At 42.1% G+C, this 12,627-nt stretch overlaps 1 protein-coding gene across 1 annotated transcript; it reads right to left on the reverse strand.

Annotated features, from left to right (window-relative positions):
* Nucleotides 1–4,349: 4,349 nt before the first annotated feature.
* LOC147603513 (piperidyl ketide synthase 2-like) lies at nt 4,350–6,008 on the reverse strand. Its single transcript, XM_086796800.1, has 2 exons — nt 5,517–6,008; nt 4,350–5,427 (listed from the first exon to the last, which is right to left on the reverse strand). The coding sequence occupies exons 1-2, from the start codon at nt 5,869–5,871 to the stop codon at nt 4,448–4,450; spliced, it is 1,335 nt and encodes a 444-aa protein (XP_086652926.1). The 5' UTR covers nt 5,872–6,008; the 3' UTR covers nt 4,350–4,447.
* Nucleotides 6,009–12,627: the final 6,619 nt, after the last annotated feature.

Genomic DNA, 12,627 nt, shown 5'->3' on the forward strand with positions numbered 1-12,627 from the left:
GTGTTTGGTTTTGGCCACTCTAGACTAGAAAGTGGAGGACTAGGGATGGGTTCAAGCTTCCTAAACCCACTATCCTAGATGGGTGTAGGTATGAGTGAGAGTAAAAGAAAACTCTACTATGAAAAAGCTATATGGGCCTATGTGAAGGAAGCATTGACTTACCAATACTTGCATGGACAGTTGAAACGTCCTTGTGAGGCTCCGTAGAGATAGTTCCTCAACCGAATTTGATGGGAATATGTTTGCAAATAAGGCACGAACACAAACACAAATACAAAAACTCATCAAACGATAAAACCTAAATTATGGAACGAAAGTTAGCACATTAGGAAAAATAGGAATGTGGGGTGCTTACAATTGCAAGGAAACTTGTTTCCTCCATGTTGGGGTTGAATATAGATGCCGGGTGAGCCCATACACGTGCTAGGTAGTAGCCACCAAATCTTCATCCTTCTTTTGCTTGGTGAGCCCGGGCAACGTACCCTTCCAACAACGATAGGCTACCTCACCGATCTTTTCCAATACTTGAAAAGGTCCATAGTAGCGCATGCTCAACTTAGAGAATAAGCGCTCTTTACTCTTCATCTTTTTGAGCCTGGCTTTCTCAAATCGCAAAAGAACCCAATCACCCACTGCAAACTCTAATGCACGCCTGTGATGACGATCTGCTGTTTTCTTTTGCTTTTGTCTTTTGCTTTTGTTGAGTTCTTTGGAGTGCCAACTTAACTCTCCTGGAAGCTTCATCCATGTTCTCCACATACAGGTCAGCTTGAAAGATCTTATCCTTTGTGTGCAAAATGGGTGGTACCTTCTTCTCTCCTTCCACAATCTCAAAAGGCGCCTTGCTCGTCGAGGTATAGATGGTATTGTTCTAAGCAAACTCCACCAAAGGAAGATACTTTTCCCATTGTTGCTTGTGCTCTGACACATAGCACTTGAGAAGATCCAACACACCCCTCGTGCTAACAAACATGGTGTGGACCGCATGCACTTAGCTGCATGAAAACCCATGCACCCTTTTGGAAGCTTGCTCCTATCCATTCCCCCATTTCATCCTTCATGTTGTGTAATAGTACCTCTTTAATATTCTCCTTCAATCTTCTTGATGAATCCATAATGTGATGGAGAGAGAGAGAGAGAGAGAGAGAGAGAGAGAGAGAGAGAGAGAGAGAGAGAGAGAGAGAGAGAGAGTTAGTTTAGGGAGGAAGACAAGAGAAGGGGCTATAGAAGGGGAGATTAGCTAGGAAAGATTTACAGATGGGCAATAATGTGTAGAGAAAGAAAGAAATAGGAAGAGAGAGAGAGTTTGGGGAGGGAGGAGAGAGAGCTTGGGGAGGAAGGGAGCTTGGATAGAAATAAGATTAGTGGCTATGGAGGAAGAAGATTATTGGCTATAGAAGGGGAATATTAGTGGCTATGTAGAGGTAGAGAGAGGAAGAGAGCTTGGGGAGGAAGAAGATTAGTGACTATAGAGAGAGGTAGAGAGAGGAAGAGAGAGGACGAGAGCTTGGGGAGGAAGAAGATTAGTGACTATGGAGAGGTAGAGAGAAAAAGAGAGCAAGAGAGTGAGAGAGGAAAAGTTTAGGGGTTTATGGAAGGGGAGATTAGCAAGAGGGTAGTTTGTTAGAGGTTTAGGAGCTTGGAAAAGTGAAATAGAGGTTGAAAAATGACTTTTTTGACCATAGGATATTTTTGGGGAATGGGACCATTTTTGGAGAAAGTTAAAAATTTTGAATTTTTGGGCCTTTTTGATGCACGAGAATTGAAGTGGGCCCATTTATGTATAAAAGGGGGGGGGTAGAAGTTAGTGGTCCCTAAAAGTTAGGTCAAGACTAGTAAATAGGGAGATAAGCCTAGCCCCCCTACTTTTCAAGTGGATAGAATGTGCACACCTCTCTTTTCCTATAAGTCCATTCCTAATAGGGAGATAAGCCTAGCCCCCCTACTTTTCAAGTGGATAGAATGTGCACACCTCTCTTTTCCTATAAGTCCATTCCTAATAGGGAGATAAGCCTAGCCCCCCTACTTTTCAAGTGGATAGAATGTGCACACCTCTCTTTTCCTATAAGTCCATTCCTAATGAAATGTTAATCAAAAGGACCTTTTAGAGTCCAAATGCCTCTTAATGACAGAAGCCTCCATGGCGAAGTTGAATCCCTTGAACCTAAAGGACTATCGGAATTTATCCTGCCCAAAGATGCGATAGGCCTCCAGGCAGTTTCGAACGCTCCAAGATTTGTGTTTTGAGAGCTAACTAAGCCAAAATATCCTAATGTAACTGCTATTGTTTCGCGGGCGTGCCAGTTATCGTTCCAAGGAGGATTACTCCTTTCCTTACAAGGTTGGTGCTTCTCATTCCTAAACTAGACTGGTTAGTGTCCATATCAAGAACGAATGGCTCCAAGGTTAGTATTTCTTGATGAGCAGTTTGGTTTACTCATCTCATCAGTTGGACCTCCCGTGATAATGTCTCTAATCATGTCTATAAAAACACCTCTGAGTGGTTGTACAAGAGTCAAGTATTCTGACTTCTAGGTCTGTACAAGGTTCTATAGTGATAGGCTCCTATTAATAGGCCTTACTCAAGTTAGCATCTTTAATATCGCTCGAATACTCAGTCACATACTAGGGTTTCTTGGCTCTTGTGAGGTCCCAAGGACTGTGAAACTTGTAGTGATTCCTCTTGCAATGGTGCTCTTGATTCTACATGTTTGAGGCACTCTTCTAGTGGGGCAGAATAAGTGTTAAAATTCTTCCTGATCTTGTATACATGAAAGGGTGATCAGTTGAGAGCACACCCTTCTCAGTCTCACAACTCTCAAAAACCCACTGAAAACTAGAAAAATTTGGGTGATTTTTCCCAAAAAAGTTTTTGGTGAAATAGCCCGACAATATCAAAGACCCCTCTAAAATAGCCCCTAATTTTTTCCTTGGTGTGCAGTCCATTTTAAAGTTTCTAAATTGCAATGGGTTGATGTTCTCTATGAATGAGAGAGAGTACAGAGTTCGTAAGAAAGACGGAGCATGTCATGAGAATCATTGTGCTTGCCTACATCTTTCTTAAGTGAACTAGATGATCTTAGCATTACTGAAAGATTACATATATAATACTTGCCTACATCTTCTCAATCCTCATAACTAATGCTAGCTCGCTAAGTTATCTTCTAGGTCCTAGCCTAAGGAATTTCAACACCCTCCCTCCCTCTAAAGCAAAGAGGCGCTAGCAAACAGAATCTGCTTAAAAAATACGAATGATCATTAATGTTGTGCAACTTGCTTACTTACATAAGTAACTTGATCATTAATGTTGTGCAAGTTGCAACATGACTAAGAAATGGAGAACATGACTAAAAAGAGTAGGAGGCAATGAAGAATCCAATGCAAGGAAAAAAATAGGGGCTAATATTCGCCAATTGGCTATGTTTGGGGTTTTTTCGCAAAAAAAAAATCACCCGGCATCTTAAAACATTCACCTAAATTTTGGCAGTTTTGAAGGGTTTTAGAAAATATTCACCCAATTTTGGACATTTCTTGAAAACATTCACCCCATTTTCTATAATTTTAGGTTTATATAGGAGGAATAATCGCCAACCCACCTACACTTATATATTCATGGAGGCATCTTATTTTTTTACCCTGGTGCACACACACACACACACACACGCGCGCGCGCGCAAGCATGTGTGCATGTGCATAAGTGTGCATGTTTTTAGTAGTGGTAGTTATGGGGGTAGTGCTAGAGAAAGATGACAATCTAGTGTGATTTCACCACTCGAGATCAAAGAAAACTATTTAATTTTTTACAACCCTTATTTAAAAAATGAAGGCATCCTTCTTTTGATTAGTTGAACAAAAGATTTTTAACTAAATGGTTGTTTTTGTTCCCTATTCTTTGACCATGTGGCCCATGTGCAATATTTTCACCTAGAGGCCATCAAGACTGGCCATCCCTAAAATTACTCAGTCTAAATACATATGATTGCATAATGTAGGCATAAATGTGTGACCACAAAATGTTGATATAGTAAATAATAACACATATATCAACATTCTGTGTGACCAAAGAATGTATATGTAGTCTTCATACTAGAATGGGCATGATTGCATCATGTAATAGTAAGCATGTAACCATGAACGCCAATATAGTAAATACTACATATTTAGCATTGCAACTTAGATGTCCTCTCTCTCTCTCTCTCTCAAATTCGATCAGTAAAAAGCTAGGACATTACTTTAGTGGATAGTGGGTGGCCGTAATTTGATGGAACAAAGGTTTTTGTAAACCAATGGTTGTCAATTTGGCGATGGGTCATAGAGTTAGGAAAAAAACTTTTTACAAGGCTCTAATTGAGAGAAAAAAAAGTGATTGATTTGAAAATATACCGATTAAGGTTTTGAAAATTTCAGTTAGAAATTTTTTTTTTGAAAAGGTCTATAATTCTTTAAGTCAGCAACGTTTGAGGAGGGCTCCCTCGATGGTGACACCTGGCCCGAACGCGACGGCGACGCCCCACTCACAGTCTTCTTGCGTGTCCGCGAGCGAGCCCTTGCGGCGGAGCTCGTCCAGCACGAAGAGCACGGTGGAGGCGGAGATGTTGCCGTAGTTCTGCAAAATGTGGCGGCTCGCGCCCAGCTTGGCCGGCTTTAGCTCTAGCGCCTCCTCCACAGCGTTCAGGATGGCCGGCCCGCCCGAGTGCACCGCCCAAAACACGTCGTTGAAGCCGGGCTTGTCGGGCGCGTTGTCCAGCGCCGTCCGGCAGAAAGCGCCCACATGCTTCGACACCAGCGCTGGGAGGCTCCGGTCCAGGTAGAACTGCAGGCCCTCCAGCTTAAGCGTGCCTTCGATGATCTTCTCGGAGTCCGGCGCCAGCACCTCGCCCACCCAGTGGATCTCGTACAGCGGCCTCTCCACGCGGAGCTGGGGTAGGGCGCCCACAATGACACCCGAGGCACCGTCGCCGAAGAGGGCGGTGCCCACCAGGTCGTAGGGGAACTTCTCGTTGGGCGCTCGGAAGGTGGGCGCAGCCAACTCGCTGCAGCAGATGAGGATGCGCGACTCCGGGTTGTTCTCGGCGAGGTCCTTGGCCACGCGCAGCGCCGTCACGCCGGCATAGCAGCCCAACATGTAGAGCATCACCCGGTTGACATCCGGGCGTAGCCCTAGGGACTTGGTCAGCATCACATCCGCACCAGGGATGGCCACACCTGTGAGCGTGGCCACCACCAGGTGGGTGATCTCCGACGCCGGGCGCCCCCACTCTGCGATGGCGGCCACGGCCGCCTCGTGCGCCAGCTTGGGCACTTCTTGGGCAAAGATGGCGTTACGCTCCTCGATGCTGGGCTGTCCGGGCGTGTAGAACTCCGGGTGGGCTTTAAGGAGCTCCTCTGTCAGGATGGAGTAGCGTGTCTGGATACCGGAACGGTCGCCTGGTAGCAGTACAGAGCAAGCATTAGATCATCACACAGTATAAGTCTAGAATTTCTAACACACATCGCTGGCTACTAGTTATACTCACAAATGCGCTGCATCTTGCGCTTCAGCTCCTCCTTGTGCCCGCAGTTGGTGACCTCAAAGTACCAGTCCGTGTAGGTGGCTTGGTTGATGCGGTTGGGCGGGGTGGCGCGTCCCATTGCGAGCACGGAAGCGCGGGGCTTCGCCGTATTGGGCGGGGCGGCAAAATCACGAGCGGCGGCAGACGATGAAGTAAGGCGGGGGGAGGGAGACTCAATCCAGGTGGGCGTCGTGGGCAAGGGGACGCGGGGGGAGGGCTGCTCCACCCAAGTGGTGCAAGTGCGGGGGGTGCCGGGAGCCGGCTCCGCCTGCACCCACTCACGCCGGCCCTGCGCCGCAACCTCGACCTCCAAAAACATCTTCGCTACACTTGCTGTGTGTGTGTGTTGGGGGGGGGGGGGGGGGGGGGAGAGAGAGAGAGAGAGAGAGAGAGAGAGGGAGCGGAGGGTGAGGTTTTCTTTCTAGACTTCCACAAACACTACCTTCAGCTAGAGCAATGGTCACGTATACGCATTAGCCCCCTCCTTTAATAATAGGCAATTTGGCATATGCTTTGACTCGTCAAACCCACGCGCCTCCTTTGACATAGCAACACAAATTGATCTAGATTGACGTTGGTTTGACATTGTCGTGCATGCTTTCACATCTCCTACCACCTTTATCTGATTCCATTTTTTTGAAAGCTCAAAATAAAACCGATGGCCATTGGCGACTAATATTGTTAAGCTAGATATGATGTCATTTATACACTACCACTTGGCATGCAAGGGCTCATTCTTTGTGTTGGAGTTCACTTTTTTTTTGGGGGGAACAATAAAGTAGGTGCTTGAGTGCGATCGGATTCTATGTGTCACGCATGCGCGTTGCGACTGGATGAGTGGTGATATTACTCTACTCGTGCGAGTGCATGACCAGTGTACGTCGACGGGTTGGTCGGCATATTGGTCTTGCATGGCTCCTTCGTGAGGAGGATGAAGGGGCGATTGGATGGGGAGATTAGGATCGAGAGGCAGAGGAGGAGATGAAGCAAAGAGGTGAAGTCATTCTTTTTAGTCCACATCCGAAGCTTCCTTGATGCACACATGGGTGTCCTAGCAACTGCAAGCCCGTGTATCACCTAGCAAGAACCCTCTAGGATCCTACTTAGGTGTCCTAGCACTTCACTCAGGGACCGCTTCGTCAGTCCTCGCCCATCGCACTGGAAGCGCACCATTTTAACCGTACTGAGGCTGGTCAAGACCTCGGCAGGCTTTGCCGCGAGCGACGTCCCTCGACGACTCCCCGCCCGCCAGCTGTTGCAACAAGCCTCTTCTTAGATTAAACACATACCAAATGCTTCCTCCACCAGCATTTTGGCGTAAAATAGTCCTTTAAAAGAAAATAGAGGTTCTATGCAAGTAAAATTCCCAGTTTAAGATTGGTTCCACAAAACCCTCTTTACTTAATCTCCAATTTCATAATGAGGATCCTTGATCTCTCATTAGGATAATCTACCCATCATTTGACTGACTGTCCAACTAGATTCTTGGTGATTCAAGGGAAAACCAGTTAATTCAATGGTAGTCTACTCTTTGTATTAATAGCTAGAATCGGTCACGAGGTTTTTGCTTGATTCAGATCGAGAGATGGACAAGTAGTTTGTTGATTGTCCCTCTCATAGTAGTCATGGTCTAACCAAAATCAATCCGTTTAGTTTTAGCTTTGATTCTAAGGATTTTCTTCAGATAAACATCTACTGAACTTCAAACCGCCGTAAGGAAATTCCAACTTTGTGAATTTCTTCCTTTTCTTAACCATAATAGATAAGAATTGGTTTTATATGAGAATATCGAATTTTAATGAAAATACTCTTCTTCTATTTAATCTAATTTTGGGTAAATACCAATTTAGTGATTTAACCACATAAAATATCTAAAGATATTCTTTCTACCACTTAATTTATCAATCCTAATTCTCTAGGTGGAATTTTGGTGAAAATTCCTCTTTTGTTACCAAAAGAATTAAGTACCACCCTGGAAGTAAGAAGATGATTTTACCGAGATTACCCCTAAATTTGCGAGATGAGGGCATCTTGCGTTTTTTAAGTGGGGTAGGATGTAAGATTCCTCCCTCCAACTTTTGATGATCTAAAGATGTAAGAACCTCCCCTTCAGTCTCTTGTAATCATCCCCTCTTTCAAAATGGAAAAAGATCTTGTTTGTCCCTATCTAGAGAGAGAAAATATTCTAGAGAGAGATAATATAATTTTGAGATATTTTTGGATACAAAGTTATCCTTTAATTTTAAGATGAATTCACCTGAAATAGAAGTTTAAAAAGAGTTTTCCAATGTGCATTAGAAATTAATTGAATATGTGCACTGGACACCTTAACCTAGGGGTATCTGTTTTCAGAAAATTATGGATTAAGGTCCAAAGAGTGTTTTAATGGGCCAATGGGATTAATCCAAGTTTTTGGATAAGAAAAATGCAAGAAGAAAAGAAAATCCACCAAAAATGAGTAAATTTTCACATAAGATGAAGAGTTGACTAGTATTAGTACTTAAGTATTATAAAAATGTGAATTTTGACATCTCAGGAGAGAGAGAGAGAGAGAGAGAGAGAGAGCCCCACTTCAAGGATGTGCCTAGAAATCACATCAAAGGGGTCATTCTTTATTCAAAAAAATCATAAGGTGGCTAGATATTTCATCTCTCATCTCTCCTCTTTCAAACTAGATCAAAAAGTGGGCATAACTAGTCCAAAACTTGTCCAAATTGGATCAAACTGAAGCTAGAAGCCTCTAGATCCCACGGGTTTGGTTGATGGCCTCCCTCAGCTATAAATAGAACCCCATTCCTTTGTGTTTTCATCTTAGAGTATTTTTATGCTAGTGTAATTTTTATTTTAGTGTAATTCCTTCTTCCCTCTTCCTTGCCTCTCCATTGTGAATGCTTCACAAAACCTCTTCTTCTCTTGAAGATTACCCTCTTCTCTTGGTGGCCAAGCCTCTTCCTTGAGGGCTACACATCTTTTTGCGAGGTAAAGAATCAAGCACACCAAGGGTAAGCCTAAACAATGATGTTTACTCTCTTCTTTAGATGTTAATCTTCTTCCCAACCTCTCTACATGCTTGGGAAGCATTTTATCTCATGGTTTCCTCTTAAAACCATGCCCTTCTTGATTTATGTTGTTTTTTAGATGAAGTAATGTTTATGTTTATGCTTAGGTGTATGCATAAATTAATTTTTATGCTAAAAGTGAATTTGGAGCATTCTCATTTCATAGAAATGCAGGGAAGCTATGGCAAAAAAATTATCATTAGAAAATGAATTTAAATTTATGCATAAATTAATTTTTATGCTAAAAGTGAATTTTGAGCATTCTCATTTCATAGAAAATGCAAGGAAGCTATGGTAAAAATTTTAACATTAGAAAATGAATTTAAATTTATGCATAAATTAATTTTTATGCTAAAAGTGAATTTTGAGCATTCTCATTTCATAGAAAATGCAGGGAAGCTATGGTAAAAAATTTATCATTAGAAAATGAATTTAAATTTATGCATAAATTAATTTTTATGCTAAAAGTGAGATTTTGAGCATTATTTATTTTAGATATTCGAGAAGGTTATGTATAATTCTTCTCTCATTTTCAAATGGGATTATGAATATAATTCATTTAGATAAAAATGAATTAGTATGTGTGCATAAATATTTTATGCTAAAAGAGGAATTTTCATGATATTTTATTTTGGAAAAATCGAGAAAAGAATGTGAAAATATTCATAAGAATGCCTCGAGAAAACATGGATAAATTTTAATCAAAAAGAGGAATTATGAACATATTTAACTTTTGGAATTATGAAGTATACATCTAGATTCTCGAAAAATAGAATCTTAAGTATATTCTGAATGGAAAAAGGATTTCTTAGAAAAAGACTAGAAACATGCTTAGTTGGATGAAATGTAAATACTACTTATTCCTAGATTCCCTGGGAAAGGAATCTAGAATTCTTGAAAGAATCAAGGATCCAAAAGAGAACGAAAATTTAGACTTAATTGAATTGAGTCGAGAAAAAGTTGAATTGAGTCTTGAATTGAATTGAATTGAATTGAATTGAATTCAAGAATTCTTGATTCTTGAAAGAATCAAGAATCAAAAAGAGAACGAAAATTTAGACTTAATTGAATTGAGTCGAGAAAAAGTTGTCTTTAATTAAGCCAAGTAATGGCTGAGACTTAGAAAGTTTTGTCAATATAAAAAGTAAAGTAACTGTACTCTTAACCTGGTTAATTGTGGAGCAAAAATTTTGATAATTAGATCAAGGAAACTTGATAATCAAACCTAATTCGCTCAAAGCGAAAAGAGACCATCTTGTTTGTAGAAATCGGAATGATGTGAATTAATGTGGGATGATGTGAAGTGATGTGGAGTGATGTGGAGTGATGTGTGGAATGATGTGTGGAATGATGTGGAGTGATGTGTGGAATGTGTGGAATGATGTGGAGTGATGTGAATTAATGTGGAATGATGTGAAATGATTTGGAGGGATGTGGAATGATGTGAAATTAGAATATGGGATGACTCACCCTAGCGGATCGTTAAGAGAGCATCCAAAGAGAAATGATGAGGAGTGATGTGGAATGACGTGAAATCAGGAATTTGGGATGACTCACCCTGGCGAATCGTTAAGAGAGCATCCAAAGAGAAATGATATGGAAAGATGGGAGTTTTACTTGGAAACTGTATTTGCATGTGAAACCTATTTTTTAAAGATTGTTTTACGTTAAGAATATTGGGGAAGCATTTTGACTATCTTATGGAATGAGGTCGTGGAAAAGGTTGCAACAGCCAAACGGAAAGTCAAAGAAGGACGTCTCCCGTGGTGGCAAGGTCAGTGGAGGTCTTGATGACCAATCTCGATTCTGTTAAAATGGTGAGATTCCGTACGGTGGATGAGGGACCAAGGAAGCGGCCTATGAGTGAAGCGCTAGGTCACCTGCGAAGGAGCCTAGAGGGTGCTGACCATACGGTGCTCGGCGGGCTCTGGGTCGCCAAGGATACCCACACGTGCGTTGAGGAAGAAATGGAACATTGAGTTGGAGTTATTTCTGAACACATGCATGGATCTGGTTGGTTGACCTTGCTGGTCTTTAACAGATGAGTTCATGGCGTCTTTTTGGTAAATGGATCTTATTGGTTGATCTAGTTGATCTTCAACGGAGAGTCCATATAGATTTTATGGAAAAAATAGATTATACTCCTGGGTACTATGAGTTAGGAATCATGGTACGTTGAGGAAGGAATGACTGGAATTTGGAATTTATAGTTGAAACTTGGACCCTGAAACTGGAATACTGAGGATTATGATGGAATCACTGTGGTTTTATTGTAATTCTGTCTTGAAAATAGTTGAATGAGAAAAGGTAATTTCATATGGGGTGCATAAGTGGTGTGTCTATTTAATTTTTGCATGAGTGTCGGCTAGGGGGCCTAGGAACTCTTTTCTCTGGTACTCGAGACAAAACATAACCAAATTTTTATAAAGGATCCCATCAATACAGTGGTTAGGCGGTTGGCTAAGGCGGTTGGCTAACCCATGGGATTGGATGGGGTTAGGCTAGATCTGTAGATTCCTACAATAAAGTCAATTCTATTCAGAGTAATGATAGTTGAAGTAAGTCACGAGATAATTCTTGTTCTATGGAAAAGAATCAATGATTATGTCTCTTTTGATGGGGAAAAAAGCGTTGGTCTCTATGAACCAAGTGCAAGTTCCTCCTTTGATTCGGTCATGTGACCTGTGGGTTCGGTCGGAATACAAAGGATAGTTAAGGCTCTTAACTACGTTAGAAGATTTTCTTGGAGGAATCACCTATGCTTTCTGGGCGCGAGGAAAGTTTTTTTTTGGGTGCCGCCGGACTAGTCCCTTTCTCGGACATTCGTGGGCGAGGCCCCGAGTGGGAAGCTCTGCCCTGCACGTGAAGGTTGCTACTTCTGCTGTCTGCTAGCACTCTAGAGTTCGATGCGCAGAGAGGGTAGGGGTCTCACAATTCTCCTCACATTATCTAGCAACACTTCCTTCCCCTTGGGATCAACTTTCTGAGACTCCAACAGACCCTTCTCCTTATTATTTCCTCCCCTAAACTCCTCTTTAAGAGGTCTCCACAGTCGGACAGTCTTTGGCAATATGCCCAAAAGCCCCACAGAGCTGAAGCAAGCTCCAAGGAATGCACCAAACTTAAGACCCAGTTCCAATTTTCCTAATTGACCTAAGTCAACTTCAACAGATTTAGGAGTCTCAATAGATGGATTCCATGTAATACAAACACTGTTCCCTTGTTTTCCTCCTACCTCATCACCAGCAGGGACAAACAACACCGGGCCAAGAGATTGAACAATGTCGCGCAAAGATGGTCTAAGCCAAGGAGGCAATCCTATCACCTCGACCCAAACATGACATGCATTTTGAAGACTTTTATTGACATCAAACAGAGGGTCGAGGGGAAAGACGTGAATTAACCTCTAACCAAAGAACAAAGGGCCCTTGGCAAATAGTTCAGTCAACAAATTGCCCTTTGATAAACAGAACATTGAAAAATCCCTTACCAAGGTAGAAGATCTTAGATACAACACAATCATGCAAGATAGTTTCCTGCAGCCATCTACCTAGTTCTCCCTTCGACGGAGGTTCACCTGGACAGAACAAGAACACACTACACATAGAGAATAATCCTACCTGACTTTTGATGAATTCCTGGCTCAGCTTCAAGCATACAATGTCTTTAACGTGATTACAAAGACGTTCGTTAAGCTAATCAGGGACACATTTTCTTTTGGTGCAGACCGCCTCAGCCTCTTGTGAATCAAATTTTGATATTGGATCTCGTTGGTTGGCTAGCTGGTCTTCAAAAGAGAGTCTAGATGACATATTTTGTAATACAATGGACTCAAAATTTTGGAGGATGATGATTAGTAATATTATGATTTTCATTGAAGGATTGTTTTAAAGACAACCGATTCGGTTATAATGGCAATTTCATATTGGGTGTGTACGTGGTATGCCTACCTTAATTTTTGCATGAAACACCGGCTAGGGGGCCTGGGAACTCTTTTCCTTGGTACCTGGGCAAAA

Source organism: Cibotium barometz, chromosome 64, assembly GCF_041138505.1.
Source record: "Cibotium barometz isolate CiBa-2024 chromosome 64, ASM4113850v1, whole genome shotgun sequence".
In the NCBI taxonomy this organism is placed as follows: domain Eukaryota; kingdom Viridiplantae; phylum Streptophyta; class Polypodiopsida; order Cyatheales; family Cibotiaceae; genus Cibotium; species Cibotium barometz.

Bases quoted from the DNA above. Each gene is read 5' to 3' on its own strand.
- LOC147603513 (XM_086796800.1), bottom strand. From the start codon at position 5,871: ATGTTTTTGGAGGTCGAGGTTGCGGCGCAGGGCCGGCGTGAGTGGGTG. The intron at 5,428-5,516 runs GTGAGTATAACT...TACTGCTACCAG, and splicing joins GCGCAAGATGCAGCGCATTT to GCGACCGTTCCGGTATCCAG.